Source organism: Pongo abelii, chromosome 11 (genome assembly GCF_028885655.2).
Source record: "Pongo abelii isolate AG06213 chromosome 11, NHGRI_mPonAbe1-v2.0_pri, whole genome shotgun sequence".
Taxonomy (NCBI): Eukaryota; Metazoa; Chordata; class Mammalia; order Primates; family Hominidae; genus Pongo; species Pongo abelii.
The window spans coordinates 78,562,351-78,582,854 of record NC_071996.2 but is presented as its reverse complement, the minus strand read 5'-3'; the positions used below and the strand labels follow the sequence as shown (position 1 = coordinate 78,582,854).

Here is a 20,504-nt window from a genome sequence, read left to right as displayed (position 1 = left end):
AGCGGGCGGATGACTTGAGGTCAAGAGTTCAAGACCAGCCTGGCCAACATGGTGAAACCCCGTCTCTACTAAAAATACAAAAATTAGCCAAGTGTGGTGGTGGGTACCTGTAATCCCGCTACTCGGGAAGCTGAGGCAGGAGAATCACTTGAACCCGGGAGGTGGAGTTTGCAGTGAACCGAGATTGTGCCACTGCACTCCATCCTGGGCAACAGAGCAAGACTGTGTCTCAAAAACAAACAAACTAATTTTTTATATTTTTTAAAACTGAATTTCCTCTTTCTCTTCACCCCAGCTTAAGGTGGTTTATGAAATAGTCAGATTCTGTATATATTTTTAAAATAGAGCCCAAAAGATTTATTGATGCATTGGTTATGGAGTCAAAGAAGGAGGAGTCAAGGATGACCTTAAAGATTTTGGCCTGAGTAACTGGAAAGATGGATTTGCTATTTACTGAGATGGTGGAAAGTGCCTTTTTGGAGGGGGTCTGAGATGGAGTGGTGAAGAACAGGGTTGATTTTGGACATGTTATGTTTGAGATACCTATTAGACATCCAACTAGAGATTTCAAGAAAGCAATCGAATACGTGTCTGGCAAACAGTAATTACCTGGGCTGGAGATACAAGTTTGGGTGTCATTAGTATGTGGATAGCATTAAAACAGACTGGATGAGGCTACCAAGGAAGTTACTACAGAGGAAGAAGATGAGAGGACCAAGGGTCATGCTTTAGCATACTCTTGCATTAAGATGTTAGGATAAGGAAGAAGAACCAGGAACAGAGACTGAGAAGAAGTGGCCAGTGACATGGGTAGCCCAGGAGAGTATGGAGCCTGGACACTAAGTGAAGAGAGTGTTTCAAGGTAGTGATCATCTGTGACAAATACTGCTGCCGAGTAAGTTGAGGGTTGAGAATTGACCACTGATTATAGCAATAAGGAGGCCCTTGGTGACCTTGAAAAGAACAGTTTTAGTGAAAGGATGGGAGCAAAAGCCTAGTTAGAAAGGATGGGAGTAGAATAGTTACATACAATGAGAAGAGACAACTCTTGAGTAAAAGGGAGTAGAGAAATGGGTAATTGGAGGGGCAAGCATTTCTTGAGTGCGGGCGAGCTTACTGTATGAGAGAAAAGATAGCATGTTTGTGTGTTACTGCAAATCGCCCAGAAGACGTGAAATATTTTTTTTTTTTTTAAAAGAAGAAAAGAGGTTTAATTGACTCACAGTTCTGCAGGTTGTACAGGCAGCATGGCTGGGAGGCCTTAGGAAACCTACAATCATGGCGGAAGGGTGAAGGGGAAGCAAGTATGCCCTACATGGAGGAGTAGGAGAGACAGCACAAAAGAGGAAGTGCTACACACTTCTAAACAAACAGGTCTCATGAGAACTCACTTGCTGTCACGAGAACAGCAAGGAGGAAATCCATCCCCATGATCCAATCACCTCCCACCAGGTCCCTCCCCAAACATTGGGAATTATAATTCGACATGAGATTTGGATGGGGACAGAGAGCCAAGCCATATCAGCGTTTATGTTTCATTTTGTCTATCTGGCTTGATTGACCATTGTAGCAGGGATGGTATGTATATTGGAAAATGCATCAGGCAGGTGTAAGTAATCTCTGTTTTCTTGGGATTTTAGTAAAGTTATTAAATAGAAGACATCATGCATCACTTTAGTCTGCAATAGTGTATTTTTTTTGCTATAATTCAATTTTATTTATTTTATTATACTTTAAGTTCTAGGGTACATGTGCACAATGTGCAGGTTTGTTACATATGTATACATGTAACATGTTGGTGTGCTGCACCCATTAACTCATCATTTACATTGGGTTGTTCTCTTAATGCCATCCCTCCCCCTTCCCCACACCTCACGACAGCCCCTGGTGTGCGATGTTCCCCACCCTGTGTCCAAGTGTTCTCATTGCTCAAATCCCACCTGTGAGTGAGAACATGTGGTGTTTGGTTTTCTGTCCTTGTGATAGTTTGCTCAGAATGATGGTTTCCAGCTTCATCCATGTCCCTACAAAGGACATGAACTCATCCTTTTTTATGGCTGCATAGTATTCTATGGTGTATATGTGCCACATTTTCTTAATCCAGTTTATCATTGATGGACATTTGGGTTGGTTCCAAGTCTTTGCTATTGTGAATAGTGCCGCAGTAAACATACATGTGCATGTGTCTTTATAGTAGCATGATTTATAATTCTTTGGGTATATACCCAGTAATGGGATGGCTGGGTCAAATGGTATTTCTAGTTCTACATCATTGAGGAATCGCCACACTGTCTCCGACAATGGTTGAACTAGTTTACACTCCCACCAACAGTGTAAAAGTGTTCCTATTTCTCCACATTCTCTCCAGCACCTGTTGTTTCCTGACTTTTTAATGATCACCATTCTAACTGGTGTGAGATGGTACATCATTGTGGTTTTGATTTGCATTTCTCTGATGACCAGTGATGATGAGTATTTTTTCATGTGTCTGTTGGCTGCATAAATGTCTTTTGAGAAGTGTCTGTTCATATCGTTTGCCCACTTTTTGATGGGGTTGTTTGATTTTTTTCTTGTAAATTTGTTGAAGTTCTTTGTAGATTCTGGATATCTTTGTCAGATGGGTGGATTGCAAAAATTTTCTCCATTCTGTAGGTTGCCTGTTCACTCTGATGGTAGTTTCTTCGGCTGTGCAGAAGCTCTTTAGTTTAATTAGATCCCATTTGTCTATTGTGGCTTTTGTTGCCATTGCTTTCAGTGTTTTATTCATGAAGTCCTTGCCCATGCCTGTGTTCTGAATGGTATTACCTAGGTTTTATTCTAGGTTTTTTATGGTTTTAGGTCTTACATTTAAGTCTTTAATCCATCTTGAATTAATTTTTGTATAAGGTGTAAGGAAGGGTTGCAGTTTCAGCTTTCTGCATATGGCTAGCCAGTTTTCCCAGCACCATTTATTAAATAGGGACTCTTCCCCATTTCTTATTTTTGTCAGGTTTGTCAAAGATCGGATGGTTGTAGATGTGTGGTGTTATTTCTGAGGCCTCTGCTCTGTTCCATTGGTCTATATATCTGTTTTGGTACGAGTACCATGCTGTTTTGGTTACTGTAGCCTTGTAGTATAGTTTGAAGTCAGGTAGTGTGATGCCTCCAGCTTTGTTCTTTTTGCTTAGGATTGTCTTGGCAATGCAGGCTCTTTTTTGGTTCCATATGAACTTTAAAATAGTTTTTTCCAATTCTGTGAAGAAAGTCACTGGTAGCTTGATGGGGATGGCACTGAATCTATAAATTACCTTGGGCAGTATGGCCATTTTCACGATATTGATTCTTCCTATCCATGAGCATGGAATGTTCTTCTATTTGTTTGTGTCCTCTTTTATTTCGTTGAGTAGTGGTTTGTAGTTCTCCTTGAAGAGTTCATTCACATCCCTTGTAAGTTGGATTCCTAGGTATTTTATTCTCTTTGAAGCAATTGTGAATGGGAGTTCACTCATGATTTGGCTCTCTGTTTGTCTGTTAATGGTGTATAGGAATGCTTGTGATTTTTGCACATTGATTTTGTATCCTGAGACTTTGCTGAAATTGCTTATCATCTTAGGGAGATTTTGGGCTGAGACGATGGGGTTTTCTAAATACACAATCATGTCATCTGCAAAAAGGGACAATTTGACTTCCTCTTTTCCTAATTGAATACCCTTTATTTCTTTCTCCTGCCTAATTGCCCTGGCCAGAACTTCCAACCCTATGTTGAAGAGGAGTGGTGAGAGAGGGCATCCCTGTCTTGTGCCAGTTTTCAAAGGGAATGCTTCCAATTTTTGCCCATTCAGTATGATATTGGCTGTAGGTTTGTCATAAATAGCTCTTATTATTTTGAGACACATCCCATCAATACCTAGTTTATTGAGAGTTTTTAGCATGAAGGACTGTTGAATTTTGTCAAAGGCCTTTTGTGCATCTATTGAGATAATCATGTGGTTTTGGTCTTTGGTTCTGTTTGTGTGATGGATTATGTTTATTGATTTGCATATGTTGAACCAGCCTTGCATCCCAGGGATAAAGCCAACTTGATTGTCGTGGATAAGCTTTTTGATGTGCTGCTGGATTCAGTTCGCCAGTATTTTATTCAGGATTTTTGCATTGATGTTCATCAGGGATATTGGTCTAAAATTCTCTCTTTTTGTTGTGTCTCTGCCAGTATTTGGTATCAGGCTGATGCTGGCCTCATAAAATGAATTAGGGAGGATTCCCTCTTTTTGTATTGTTTGGAATAGTTTCAGAAGGAATGGTACCAGCTTCTCTTTGTACCTCTGGTAGAATTCAGCTCTGAATCCATTTGGTCCTGTAATTTTTTGGTTGGTAGGCTATTATTGCCTCAATTTCAGAGCCTGTTATTGGTCTATTCAGGGATTCAGCTTCTTCCTGGTTTAGTCGTGGGAGGGTGTATGTCTCCAGGAATTTATCCATTTCTTTTAGATTTTCTAGTTTATTTGCGTAAAGGTGTCTATAGTATTCTCTTATGGTAGTTTGTATTTCTGTGGGATCGGTGGTGATATCCCCTTTATCATATTTTATTGTGTCTATTTGATTCTTCTGTCTTTTCTTCTTTATTAGTCTTGCTAGTGGTCTATCTATTTTGCTGGTCTTTTCAAAAACCAGCTCCTGGAGTCATCGATTTTTTGAAGGGTTTTTTTTGTGTCTCTATCTCCTTCAGTTCTGCTCTGATCTTAGTTATTTCTTGCCTTCTGCTAGCTTTTGAATGTGTTTGCTCTTGCTTCTCTAGTTCTTTTAATTGTGTTGTTAGCGTGTTGATTTTAGATCTTCCCTGCTTTCTCTTGTAGGCATTTAGTGCTATGAATTTTCCTCTACACGCTGCTTTAAATGTGTCCCAGAGATTCTGATATGTTGTGTCTTTGTTCTCATTGGTTTCAAAGAACATCTTTATTTCTGCCTTCATTTCGTTATTTACCTAGTAGTCATTCAGGAGCAGGTTGTTCAGTTTCCATGTAGTTGTGTGGTTTTGAGTGAGATTCTTAATCCTGAGTTCTAATTTGATTGCACTGTGGTCTGAGAGACAGTTTGTTGTGATTTCTGTTCTTTTATATTTGCTGAGGAGTGCTTTATTTCCAACTATGTGGTCAATTTTGGAGTAAGTGCGATGTGATGCTGAGAAGAATGTATATTCTGTTGATTTGGGGTGGAGAGTTCTGTAGATGCCTATTAGGGCAGCTTGGTGCAGAGCTGAGTTCAAGTCCTGGTATCCTTGTTAACCTTCTGTCTCGTTGATCTGTCTAATGTTGACGGTGGGGTGTTAAAGTCTCCCATTATTGTGTGGGAGTGTAAGTCTCTTTGTAGGTCGCTAAGGACTTGCCTTATGAATCTGGATGCTCCTGTGTTGGGTGCATATATATTTAGGATAGTTAGCTCTTCTTGTTGAATTGACTCCTTTACCATTATGTAATGGCCTTCTTTGTCTCTTTTGATCTTTGTTGGTTTAAAGTCTGTTTTCTAACAGACTAGAATTGTAACCCCTGCTTTTTTTTTGTTTTCCATTTGCTTGGTAGGTCTTCCTCCATCCCTTTATTTTGAGCCTATATGTGTCTCTGCACGTGAGATCGGTTTCCTGAATACAGCACACTGATGGGTCTTGACTCTTTATCCAATTTGCCAGTCTGTGTCTTTTAATTGGGGCATTTAACCCATTTACTTTTAAGGTTAATATTGTTATGTGTGAATTTGATCCTGTCATTATGATGTTAGCTGGTTATTTTGCTCGTTAGTTGATGCAGTTTCTTCCTAGCATCGATAGTCTTTACAATTTGGCATGTTTTTGCAGTGGCTGGTACCGTTAGTTCCTTTCCATGTTTAGTGCTTCCTTCAGGAGCTCTTGTAAGGCAGGCCTGGTGGTGACAAAATCTCTCAGCATTTGCTTGTCTATAAAGGATATTATTTCTCCTTCACTTATGAAGCTTAGTTTGGCTGGATATGAAATTCTGGGTTGAAAATTCTTTTCTTTAAGAATGTTGAATATTGACCCCCACTCTCTTCTGTCTTGTAGAGTTTCTGCTGAGAGATCTGCTGTTAGTCTGTTGGGCTTCCCTTTGTGGGTAACTCGACCTTTCTCTCTGGCTGCGCTTATCATTTTTTCCTTCATTTCAACCTTGGTGAATTTGACAGTTATGTGTCTTGGGGTTGCTCTTGTCAAGGAGTATCTTTGTGGTGTTCTCTGTATTTCCTGGATTTGAATGTTGGCCTGCCTTGCTAGGTTGGGAAAGTTCTCCTGGATAATATCCTGAAGAGTGTTTTCCAGCTTGGTTCCATCCTCCCCGTCACTTTCAGGTACACCAATCAAACGTAGATTTGGTCTTTTCACATAATCCCATATTTCTTGGATGCTTTGTTCATTTCTTTATACTCTTTTTTCTCTAAACTTCTCTTCTTGCTTCATTTCATTCATTTGATCTTCAATCACTGATACCCTTTCTTCTATTTGATCAAATCGGCTACTGAAGCTTGTGCATGCATCATGTAGTTCTCGTGCCATGGTTTTTGGCTCCATCAGGTCCTTTAAGATCTTCTCTATGCTGTTTATTCTAGTTAGCCATTTGTCTAATCTTTTTTCAAGGTTTTTAGCTTCCTTGCGATGGGTTTGAACATCCTCCCTTAGCTTGGAGAAGTTTGTTATTACTGACCTTCTGAAACCTTCTTTTCTCAACTTGTCAAAGTTGTTCTCCATCCAGCTTTGTTCCTTTCCTGGCAAGCAGCTGCGATCCTTTGGAAGAGAAGAGGCGCTCTGGTTTTTAGAATTTTCAGCTTTCCTGCTCTGGTTTCTCCCCATCTTTGTGGTTTTATCTACCTTTGGTATTTGATGATGGTGACCTATAGATGGGGTTTTGGTATGACCTATAGATGGGGTTTTTGTTGATGTTGATGCTATTCCTTTCTGTTTGTTAGTTTTCCTTCTAACAGTCAGGACCCTCAGCTGCAGGTCTGTTGCAGTTTGCTGGAGGTCCACTCCAGACCATGTTTGCCTGGATATCACCAGTGGAGGCTGCAGAGCAGCAAATATTGTTGCCTGATCCTTCCTCTGGATGCTTCGTCTCAGAGGGGCACCCGGCTGTATAAGGTGTCAGTCGGCCCCTACTGGCAGGTGTCTCCCAGTTAGGCTACACAGTGGTCAGGGACCCACTTGAGGAGGCAGTCTGTCTGTTCTCAGAGCTCAAACGCCATGCTGGGAGAACCAGTGCTCTCTTCACAGCTGTCAGACAGGGACGTTTAAGTCTAGAAGTTTCTGCTGCCTTTTGTTCAGCTATGCCCTGCCCCCAGAGGTGGAATCTACAGAGGCAGGCAGGCCTGGTTGAGCTGAGGTGGGCTCCACCCAGTTTGAGTTTCCTGGCCCCTTTGTTTACCTACTCAAGCCTCAGCAATGGCAGATGCCCCTCCCCCACCCCAGGCTGCTGCCTTGCAGTTCAATCTCAGACTGCTGTGCCAGCAGTGAGCAAGGCTCCTTGGGCGTAGGATCCGCCAAACCAGGCACGGGATATAATCCCCTGGTGTGTGGTTTGCTCAGACTGTTGGAAAAGCGCAGTATTAGGGCGGGAGTGTACCAATTTTCCAGGTAGTGTCTGTGACGGCTTCCCTTGGCTTGGAAAGGGAAATCTCCTGACCTCTTGCACTTCCCAGGTGAGGCGATGCCCCGCCCTGCTTCAGCTCATCCTCCGTGGGCTGCACCCACTGTCCAGCCAGTCCCAATGAGATGAACCAGGTACCTTAGTTGGAAATCCAGAAATCACCCGTCTTCTGTGTTGATCGTGCTGGGAGCTGCAGACTGGAGCTGTTCCTATTCAGCCATCTTGGAATGATCTGCAATAGTATCCATGTGGAATAATTAATGATGGAGGAGAGAGTAGGGAGAATTGATTTGGAACTGTCCATGACTAGGCAAGAGGGGATGTGATCTAGTATACAAGTGGAGAAGTCAGCTTTTGACAAGTGTGTGATAGCTCATCTTTAGCAATGGGGAAAGTCTGAGAACATGGGAAGATATAAGTAGGTGGTTGGGTTCTTTTTTTGAGATGTTTTCTTTTTTTGAGATGAAGTCTCACTTTATCACCTAGGCTGGAGTGCAGTGGCATGATCTTGGCTCGCTGCAACCTCTGCCTCCTAGGTTCAAGTGATTCTCCTGCCTCAGCCTCCTGAGTAGCTGAGTTTACAGGTGCTCACCATGACACCCGGCTAATTTTTGTAGTTTTAGTAGATATGGGGTTTCACCATGTCAGCCAGGCAGGTCTCAAACTCTTGACCTCAAATGATCTGCCCACCTCAGCCTCCCAAAGTTTTGGGATTATAGGTGTGAGCTACTGTGCCCAGCCAATTTTCTGATTGTATCTCTATTTTCTTTGTGAGGATGAGGTTGGGGGAGATAATGTTGGAGGCTTGAAGAAAAGATATGGAATAATGCCAGGGGACTCTAAAGGCTACTTAAAATGAATAGTCATAAATTTAATGCGGGATTCTGTGTGCTTTTCCAGTTACAGTCACCCGTGTAGGTGCCAGCATGGAGTAGGCAAATGGTTGGTTTTAACCAGGGTTGGGGTTTTGCCTAATGTATTAGATAATTTGATAAGGGGGCCAGGAGCTGAAGTTGTTTGTAGGGGAGCCATTATCACAATGGATTATGGAATTTAAGATGATTATGAGGGAAATAAAGACATGAGTGGTAGTGATGGACAGTCAAAAGGTGTTGGTAGTATTAATACAGGAATCCACAAACCGCAGCCTGCAAATGTGGGCCAAGACCTGTGTTTTATGGCTCTTCAGCTTAGAATGTTTTCACATTTTCAAAGCATTCTAAAAAATAAGAGTAAGAATAGGCAACAGGACCTTGTGTGGTCTGCAAAGCCTGAAATGTTTATTATGTGGCTCTTTCCAAAAATGTTCACTGACCTATTAATAATTAATAATTAACAGGTTATAGATCTTGCAGTTGGAGGAGGTAAGCTGAGAGGTTAGTGGTTGGAGAACAGGATGCTTAAACCTGAGAGGGGATCAGTTATTTCTGGTTGCAAAGTTATAGGAATAGGTTATCATCATAGGGGTGAATGATTGAAATAGGGAGAATGATCAGATTTTTGGAGGATGCCCTAAAAATGAATCTTTTTTTTTTTTTTTTTTTTGAAGACATGGTCTCACTGTCACCCAGGCTGGAGTGCAGTGGTGTCATCATAGCTTACTACGACCTCAACATCCTGGGGTCCAGCCATCCTCCCACCTCAGCCTCCTGAGTAGCTGGGACTACAAGTATGTACCACCGTGCCCAGCTAATTTTTTAACTTTTTGTAGAGATGGGGTTTCACTATGTTGCCCAGGCTGGTCTCGAACTCCTGGGCTCAAGCGATCCATCAGCCTCGGCCTCCCAAAGTGCTAGGATTACAGGCCTTAATCACCACGCCCAGCCTAAAAACAAATCCTTAACTGACCCTCCTATTGTTTTCTAGGAGGAAACCACCTATACATTTTCTTTTGCCTTTTGTATTCAACCCTGCACCTTTACTAATGAAATGTAATAAAAGAAAAGTCAATTGTATCTTGCCACAGCTAAATTCAAAATCAGTTATTTTTGCAGGGACATGGTTTTAGCAAATAGAGTACAACTTCTTATTTCAGTAGGTTTTAGAGTTTACTCACTTGTGTTCCAGAGCATGTATTGAAAATTAAAGTAGAAATTGTAGATCTTTTTTTGATCTTTATACCAAATGGAGAAATACTTTATATTTTGCTGTTTTTGGGGAATGTGTTTGATTAAGAGAATCTGAAAAATGCCTTATAAAATAATAAATTCACCTTAATAAATTTGCCTTATAAGAAATTTGGATGTTCTTTACGTAAATATCAAATTTATACTGTTACAATTGTTTAGTATATAACAAACCATCCTAAAATTTAGTGATTTAACACAACATTCTTTCTTTGCTCATGAAATTTGCAATTTGGCTAGGGTTTGGTGGAGACAGCTTATCTGTGTCTCACATCAGTTAGAGCTACTGTACTGAGCTAGAGGATCTACTATCAAGGTGGTTTAAAACAACTGGCAAGTTGGTGCTGGCTGTTGTTTCCAAGTGGGTGCTGGCTGTTGTTTCCTCTCCACATGGACTTCTCTCTCGGGTCACTTGAGCTTACTCTTCCCTGGTGGCAGGTTCCAAGACCAAGGAGCATAGGAGACAAAAAGTCCTGGATTCTGGCACAACTTTGTTCTCTTTGTCAAAGTCAGAGTACAATTTCAAGGGGAGGGTACACAGACACCCTCTGCTCTCATTTGTTGAAAGGAGAATCAAAGGATTTTGGAGTCTTATTTTAAAACTGCCACATGGACTTTAATATAGATAACAAAGGCATTTCTATCCCAATCCAGTTTTCATTGTTTATCTCAAATGCCATCATCACTGTAAACCCTTTCTTCAGCCCATCTAGATGACTAAGTTGTCAGTCTTCACTTCTTGTGAAGTCCTCACTTCACTCTATAGTACTTTGTTGGCTCCCATTATATGGCATTTAGCTTGTATTAGAATATTTAGTGAGTTTGTTTTTCTTGTCTTAAAGATAGCTTGCTACCTCTATATGCAACTCTGAATCCCCTTCAATGTGCTTATACTGGTGTTTTACTCTTAGTGGTTGCTTAATAAATGAGTTGAAGAAAATAAAAGTAAACATTTATTTTGGCATTGCTTTATTTTGTTTAAATGTTATAAAATAGTAATTTACCAAATAGGACCTTGGTGAACTGCAAGGTTCATGTTGTTTAATGTTGAGATTGCTGGAAGTTAGGCCAGATCAAAAATAAATTATTAAGGTGATAAAGGAAAGTAAATGTTAAGACAAAGAACTATAAAGCAAAATGTATTTTTAATTTGAAAAGCAGAACAAAAGAATAAACTCAACTAAAGGCTGGCAAGTGGTATATATTATTATTAATAGAAAACTTTCTGCTTAAAGATAGCTTTTTTGTATGGACTCCTGAAGTTAAGCTGAGATTCTAAATGCAGCAGGCTAATTAGCAATCTTAATTCTATCTGCAATCTTTATCTGCCTTGCATGTAACATATTTACAGAATGGACAGGAAGATGGGGACGTTTTTGAGAGGCCATTTTCCTGTTTATCACTCCAAATAAGTTGGGTAATAGGCAGTTGGAAATTTAACATTGAAATGCAAGAGGAAAATAGATTGATTTCATAGGTGTTTATTAAGCTCATGCTCTGTACCAGTTACCTTTCCCACATCATGTGTCTGCAGAGATGTAGTTTGTGCTTATTAGCTTTTGATTAAAAGGGGTATACACATGTAATAAACAGTATGCTAAGGACCAAAATGAAGATAGGTATGAATTACAATGCATTATAACTTTTAATAATAATTTGATGTGAGAATAGGATTGAAAAAGTACTCTTCAGATAAAGGATTTACTCCATGTGCAAGGACTGGAAGAGAGAAATGACTTGGCACCTCGAGGCACTACAAATACTGCCATATCCCTGAAAAAGGAAGGTAGGGTTCATATGAAAGAGGAATCAAATTATGAAGGGCTTTTTCTGCATCATTATATAGTATAGTTCTGGAGTTCAGGACTTTATCTTATACACAACATATAAAGTCAACGGAGGCTTTGAATTTTACATCAAGTTAGCATTTTACGAAGAATACTTTTTTTTTTTTGGTAACATGGAGGTTATGTTGGATTGGAGAGAATATGACTGAGCCATAGAGATCAATTAGGAATATCATCTAATATAGTTAAAAGATAAAGGCCTGTACTAGATAAGGTTACAGCAATAGCGCTGAGGAAAAAGAAGAGATTTAAGAGATAATTCAGGAGTAGATTGATACAGGCAATTAGATTTGGAAAGCGGGGCAGGGGTTGGGGGTGGGAGGAAGAATCAAGATGTTTTTGTTTGGACAACTGCTTAGGTGTTAGTATGTTAAGCCAGATAAAGAACATAATTGGAATACTGGTTTCTGTAGAAGACAATACATTTACTTTTGGATCTGTTGAATGGGAGTTATAGCAAGATGCTGAGGTTCATAGGTAGTTGATTATTTCATATGGAGCTCAGGAGAAAGGTTGAGGTTATGGATATACAGATTAGAAATAATTGGGAGGCATAGGTGATTATTATTGGAATGTGAGATTGAGTGAAATTGCCCAGAGAGAGAAAATAGAGTAAGAGCACCTAAGACAGAACTACAGGGAACATTGACATTTAAGGGTAGATGAAGAAAGAGGAGCCCAAGAAAGAGTGAATGATCAGAGTCAAAAGTAGAGCTAGATTGGTAGTAAGTAGAAGACTGAAATGAGGCCTTTGAATTTGACAGGTTGCATAACACAGAGAATATGGGCATTTTTGTCATAAAAACCAGAATTTGAATCCTGGCTCCATCTCTTATTTTACTGTCAGAATTTTAGCAAGTTATTTAGCCACTGAACTTTGGTTTCTTCTTTTGAAAACTGGAGATAGGAGTTACCCCAAAGGATTGATATGAATAGTAGATGAAATTAGTAGATTTATATATAGTGCCTAGCATGGTTCCTAGCAGAAAATAGGGATTTGATAAAGAGTAGCTATGTTAACGCAACATTAGTAGTGGTATTATAACGTTGTTGGTGACCAAAGCAATGATACTTTCAGTGGTGGGTAATACTGTGGTAGCTAAAAAGGAGCACAAAAACCAGATTGAGTTGGGTTAAGAAGTGAAATGCAGAGAAGTTTTTTTTTTGTTTTGTTTTTCAAAAAGCTTTGCCTCTATAGGAAGGAAGAGGTTATAAAGTCATTTTTTAGCAATAAAAAGACATTGACCTATTGAGAGTACAATTTTAATAGCGAAATAGGGTAGAAGCTGAATTTGGAGCAGCTTAGTATGAGTGGATGTGAACAGAAGATACAGTGAACATGGACTTCAGAAAGTTTTGAAAGTAGAAGGAAGAGATGTCTTTATTATTTTGATTATTTGAAGGAATTACATTCAAATAAGTTAAAAAATACAGAACTGAAAACAATAGAAATTTACCTGAAAATATATCCCTGTGCCCTAACTATAGTACTATAGTATAAAATTATACTATAGTATAATTTTTTTCACAATTACAAAAAGCAAAATTCACCCTAAGTCTAAGAGTTTCCACATCTGCATATGTGAATAGGCTTAAAGATTCCCCCACCCCCATTACTAAAATCCAATTTCTGAAATTTTCTCTTATGAGTCTTAGAACTGGACACAGTAGTTCAGAAAGCCTTTGACTAGTGCTAGGGAAAATATGAATATTGCCTTTGTAGTTTTGCCAACACTCATATTAAGGAAATTTGGAACCTAGTGGGGTTTTAGTTCACGTAAGGAGCAAGAAAAAACAAGTCCCGTCAAAAAGTGGGCTAAGAACATGAATAGACAATTCTCAAAAGAAAATATACAAATGGGCAACAAACGTGAAAAAATGCTCAACATCACTAATGATCAGGGAAATGCAAATCAAAACCAAAATGCAATACCACCTTACTCCTGCAAGAATGGCCATAATAAAAAAAATAAAAAAATAGTAGATGTTGGTGTGGATGTGGTGAACAGGGAACACTTCTACACTGCTGGTGGGAATGTAAACTAGTACAACCACTGTGGAAAACAGTATGGAGATTTCCTTAAAAAATAAAAGTAGAACTACCATTTGATCCAGCAATCCCACTACGGGGTTTCTACCCAGAGGAAAAGAAGTCATTATACGAAAAAGATACTTGCACATACATGTTTATAGCAGCACAATTCGCAATCACAAAAACGTGGAACCAACCCAAATGTCATCAACCAACGAGTGGATAAAGAAACTGAGAGAGAGAGAGAGAGATATTGTATATATATACAATATATAATATATTATTATATAATTATATATAATTATAAATTATATATAATTATATAATATATAAATTATATATAATATATAAAATATACATAAATAAAATATATATTATAAATAAATATATATAAATAAAATATATAATTATATATAATATAATTATATATAATAATTATATTATATATAATTATATATAATAATTATATATAATAATTATATATAATTATATATAATAATTATATAATAATTATATATAATATTATATATAATATGATTATATATATAATTATAATATATAATTATATTATATATAATTATATTATATATATAATAATTATATATTATAATTATATATAATAATTATATATTATAATTATATATAATAATTATATATAATAATTATATATTATAATTATATATAATAATTATATATTATAATTATATATAATAATTATATATTATAATTATATATAATAATTATATATTATAATTATATATAATAATTATATATATTATATATAATTATATATAATAATTATATATATAATTATATATAATATAATTATATAATATAATTATATATAATATATAAATATATAATATAATTATATATAATATATAAATATATAATATAATTATATAAATATATAATATATAAATATATAATTATATGTTAATTATATATTATATAATATACAATTATATATTAATTATAATTATATCTTATATATAATATTATATTATATATAATATTATATAATATATAATATATAATATATATGAATTATATATATAATTCATATATATATATTATATATATGAATGAATGATAGAATACTACTCAGCCATAAAAAGGAATGAATTAACAGCATTCTCAGTGACCTGGATGAGATTGGAAACTATTGCTCTAAGTGAAGTAACTCAGGAATGGAAAACCAAACATCATATGTTCTCACTCATAAGTGGCAGCTAAGTTATGAGGGTGCAAAGGCATAAGAATGACACAATGGACTTTGGGGACTCAGGGGAAAGGGCAGGAAGGGGATGGGAATAAAAGACTACAAATAGGGTGCATTGTATACTGTATGAGTGATGGGTGCACCAAGACCTTACAAATCACCACTAAAGAACTTACTCATGTAACCAAACACCACCTGTTCCTCAGTAACCTATGGAAATAATAAAGGAACTGGTACTATTAGCTAGATGAAAATCCAGGCCTCCTAATTATTGTATGGTGTTCTTCCTGCCACAGCTTGATCATAGAACAAAGACAGAACCTTCTAGCAGCATAAAAAGAGTATTTAAAAAATCTGATAAATTAAGGGATGAGTATTTGTATTATAAAACATTCATCCCAATATTATTTAATGGCAAGCTAGAATTATACATTTAAGTTTTTATATAAATTGTGAATTTATACATTTAAACGACTTCACAAATAACTTTAAGGAAACATTTAATGTGTAAATTAATATCTATATATTTTAAATAATTGCCTTAGAAATTCTAGATTGCTTAGTTTTTGATTTATTATAATCATTGGAACCTTTAGATATGCACTCTTTCTGCTAATAGTTATTGCCTGTTAAGTACTTCGCATGTGCTTTGGCTGAGTTCTTTCTCTTGATTTTCTCATTTAATCTTTACAACAACCATAAGCGGTAAGTATTCGCATTATGAGAAAGCTGAACTGAGTGATATCATCAACTTGGAAAAGGTAGCATACACATCTAGTAAACGGGGTGGAGCTAAAATTATGACCATTTGATCCCAGAGTCTTTGCTTTGCACAGCTATGCTGTTTTATCATTAATTTAAGCTTCTGTTTAATATAGTAGTTTTAAAAATATATCATTTGGATTCTATTTGCTTCATTTTTAATTGATATATAATTGTACATATTTTTGGGGTTACATACTTGCATACAATTTATGATGATTAAATCAAGGTAATTGGGATATCTATCACCTCAAACATTTGTCTTTTATGTTGAGAACATTCCAATTCTTCTCTTCTAGCTATTTTGAATGACACATTATTGTTAATTGTAGTCACCCTACTGTACTATCAAACACTAGCTCTTATTCCTCCTATCTAACTATATTTTCGTACCCACTAACCAACCTTTATTCGTGACCCTTAATAAATAACCTCTTTGAAAAGAGCTTGGTAATGGGTCTGTTTGCTTCATTTTGAATTTAAACCTAATATAGGCATGTCATCATCCTCAGTGAGTATGATTTTTGTTGGGTCATTGATCATTGATGAGGGTGTTAAAACATACTCCGGTTGAGAATTAACCTTATGGCATGCTTCTTATGATATTTTGCCAGATTCATGTGGAATGCTTGGTGGCTCTTTTGGGGGCTTTGTATCTTACTTTTAAGGCAGAAAATGTTGAACATATCTAATATGACTATTTTGTTGTGTACTGGAAACTTTTTAGAGTAATTAATACAAAACTTTATGAATCACAAGTAGTTAAAAGTAGATCTGAGGTATTTTAAATTGAGACTACCAGAATATTTTATAATAGTTTGACAAATATAGATTTGGTACCTTATTATTTTAAACTATTGAAGATATTGTAACCCTTGATACTTGCTTTTCCTTTGAAAATGATGAAACTACATTTTCTCCCTTTTGTAACTGCTATAACATTTTCCCCCTTTGCCTAAATTTAGATTTAGAATTATTAAGGTACGTCTCTTTTATGGAATGCTTGACATGGTGTCCTTTGTTAGCTAGTCTCCTTTCAGTGGTGTACTAGTGATAGTAAAAGCATTTCAGGTAATTTTCACTGGGTAAATGCACATTTAGAGGAAGTAGTCTCAAGTCTTCGTGAAGAGGAAGGATAATAGCTGCTTTGGTATAGTCTAATAAATGCTAAACTTTCATTTATCTGGAAGAAAAATGCCACTTTTTGAGTTATGCTTTACCTGAAAGTTGGCTGAAAAATGATTTACAGTATTTGATACCTTATTTTTAAATGAGCAGTTTAAATTATCAAATCCTAATATGATTTTATTGATTTCAGTACCTTTTGCAGCATTTAATGACTTTCCTAATATGCAACCACTTATTAAGGTGCTCCTTGTGAGTAAAAAATAAAGTTAGCAGCTAATTTGCAGATGTTAGGATATGATTTGTTCAGGTAACAGCTGAAATTTTCTATATAAATTGCATGGAAAGTAGCAAAATATAAAGATGGTTCCATTTATATAATGATACTGTGCTTATAATTTGTTATTGCCATGGCTTGGTTAAAGACTAAATTGTGAACCAATGGAAAATTAGTTGATCCCAGTAATTTTAGCTAAAATCGTTTGAAAATACTTAGTTGTGTACAAAAACTGTCATCTGAAATAAGTATTCATTAAATGTGAGCTGTCAGTTTATAGACATTATCATATTTAATTCTCATAACAATTATATTAGTTAATATTATTATCCTAATTTTACAGATAAAATAACAGGTTTTTCAAAGTTAAGTAACCTATCTGAAGTCATGTAGCCAGAGCCAGGATTCCAACCAAATCTTTCTGACTGCAGGGCCCTGGTTCTTAGCTGGTAGACTAGATTGGGATGAACTAAGATCTGACGCTAGAGCTGTACTTTCAATTGCAATTAACTTTCATGAAATTCTTTAACTGTCAAATAGAGTCCAAGTGTTTTGCTTCTGGACATATGTATTTTTACTGTTTATGTCAATTAAAAATAACTTATTTAGTTTCAGCTCACTAATTCAGGATTTGTGATAATTTAATCTGATAGGTAGAATTGAAAAAGTATAAAGGCTTCTTTATGTGAAATCTTACCACTGACATTCAAGTAAAATATTGGTGGGAATAGAGAATAATAGAATTCAATTTTATGTTACTGAGTACAAGTCATGAAACTTTTTTTGTAAAAAGCCAGATAGTAAATATAGTTAAATGGCCCTGAGAGCCATATGGTCTCCGTTGCAACTACTCTACTCTTCTAAAGCAGCCATAGACAATCTGTAAACAAAAGAACTGGCCTGTGTTCTAATAAAACTACAAAAGCAGGCGGCAGCCTGGATGTGGCATGTTTGCTGACCCTTGTTACAGAGAATCTTGTAATTTCTGTAATTATAAGCTAAGATTTATTAATGACGAAACATTGTTTATATGGAGTAGATCTGTTGAATGTTTTGGCCAAAACAAATTTGCCAAAAGGATAGCAATACCATGAAGGAGAATGGAAATGGTACCTAATAGTAAAAATACTTTTTCAGCGTTTCTATGACTACTTAGATTAATTACTTTGATAATTCCAGAATATACTTATTCACTTATCTCTTAGTTTTTAGTTTTTTAAATCTTGAAAAACAAATCTGCAATTTGGAGTTTTCACTAATTCTGATAAACTTTCTTTCCTTTATTATAATTAGGAAGATTAGTTTAAAAAGATATGGCACATAATTGGGTGATTTTATTTTACTGGATTTGTTTTGAAAAGTAGTATCAGTAGCTACACTTAGATCATGGCTTGTTGTGTAAACATGTACAGTTGAACTGTAAGTTCAGAAATAGAGTACTTTGTTTTCAATGTCACATATTATAGATTTATTATTATCAGTAATTTTGACACTATAATGCCTTTTGGGGCTGTAAAATTTTAATAAATATAAATTGTTTGTGATACTGGCTAATATGGTATATTGGAAATTAAGTCTAGTATGTACTTACTCTTCTCAGAGATTCGTCAGCGAACTGCAGCTCAAAGAAACCTTTCTCCAACACCAGCAAGCCCTAACCAGGGCCCTCCTCCACAAGTTCCAGTATCTCCTGGACCACCAAAGGACAGTTCTGCCCCTGGTGGACCCCCAGAAAGAACTGTTACTCCAGCCCTGTCATCAAATGTGTTACCAAGACATCTTGGATCCCCTGCTACTTCAGTGCCTGGAATGGGTAAACAGAGCACTTAATGTTATTTACAATTTATATTGTTTTCTCTGGTTACCAATAAAACGGGCCATTTTCAGATGGTATGGAAATGGCATTTCATTTGGAAATAGCAGAGCAGTTATCTGATTAAGCAGGAGTTCCATATTCAATTAGCCATAACTCTTTACAGCTGGCACCTTGTGATACTGAAACCTATTTCTTGAGCTCATTTAACTGTTATGGCTTCTTTGTTTAAATGGCAATAAAACTTTGTATTATTCTGTAGCCAACAGTACAGCATATCTTTTTATATTCAACTTTAGAATGCCTCCAGATTTATATAAAACAGGGATAGAAGAAAACACTTTTGGAATGTATTGATGTTTTTTGCTAAACTCCATGCATATATTTTTAAACATGACAACATATTTCAGGAATAATACTCCTGTATTGTGGTATACTTTTGTTAATGTGGGCTAGTAAATTTTTTTTTTTAACGCATAGAACCTTAGTATTTTCTGATAGATATTTTACAAAGCTGTATTAAATGAACATATTCTCTTTATTTTATTTCATAGATTATCTCTTTTCACTGTGGTGGCTCTCTAGGGGAAGATCCCATTCCGAAGTGTAATAGACTATAGTACCCTGCAGTTTCTTTTGGAGTGTGATTGGGGCATGGAAGTCCACTGCTTTAGCACAGATCACATTGTTTTATGTAGATTTCCATGTCATATTGTTGCATATTATAGTAAATTATTTATTTTGTTTTATATTATTTAATTCTAATGTAGATTACTTTGTTATTTCATGACTAATTACTAATATATAATTAATAATGATTTTGAGGCTAGGCAGTAGCTGATGTCAGGTAATCAGTATTTGTGTAGTAAAATCAATAAAAAATGGAAATGTCACTTAGTACAGTAGATGTTTTTCCTGTTTTCCTTCAAAAATGCAGCATAAGATTTTAGAAGACTAAAAAACTCTTCATTTATTAACAAATTAAGAATACTGACTATAAATGAAATGTATACAAATCTTAAAACTTTTAAAATAGTTACGTAAAACAATACTTTTAAATTTGACATGTAATGACAATACTTAAGGCAGCCATATATTTTATGAAATTGAGAAAAGTTAAATTGATTGAAAATTACTAATGTTTCTGTTGTTATCTGGTTGATTTGAGATACCCATGATTTGTAAATTAAAATTCCTGGGTTAATGAAAGAACTTTTTTGGGTGCGAATGTATGTATTATATACATTTGTATATCTAACTTATTTTAAGCAAAAAGTTTAGCAACATATAAAGTAATAAAAACTGTATTGCACATGTAAGAATAGGGCTATAGAAGGAATAATAGCCTAGATTTTATGATCATGTAAATATAACATGTTTTACTAAAGTTTTTAATTAGTTTCTGTGTGAAAGACTGTGTTTAAATTGTACATTGTCAAAAATGTGAATGAGTTAAATAATTCATTATAAAGAAGATTAATACTTAATTTTTTCTTTATGCCATATTTGTGGAAGAGAATCAATTTAATGTGTATTACCACAGAGCTCCCATATGTTTGAAAATTAATAACCAGCAGGTACTTGATAATTTGCCAAGCTGTGTAAAAATGACCAGTATTCCTACAATGATTGCTTTTGATGTTTTTATTAATTACCGTTGTCTATAACAGCATGAATA

General features: G+C 35.8%; 1 protein-coding gene across 3 annotated transcripts in view; it reads left to right on the top strand.

The window, feature by feature from the left end:
• The window catches only part of LNPK (lunapark, ER junction formation factor), an 80,599-nt gene that overhangs the window by 42,615 nt on the left and 17,480 nt on the right, over positions 1-20,504 (top strand). For all 3 annotated transcript variants that reach the window (NM_001132700.1, XM_063712487.1, XM_054548671.2), the window contains 1 exon segment: positions 18,614-18,826. In NM_001132700.1, the coding sequence (NP_001126172.1) occupies positions 18,614-18,826 (213 nt within the window).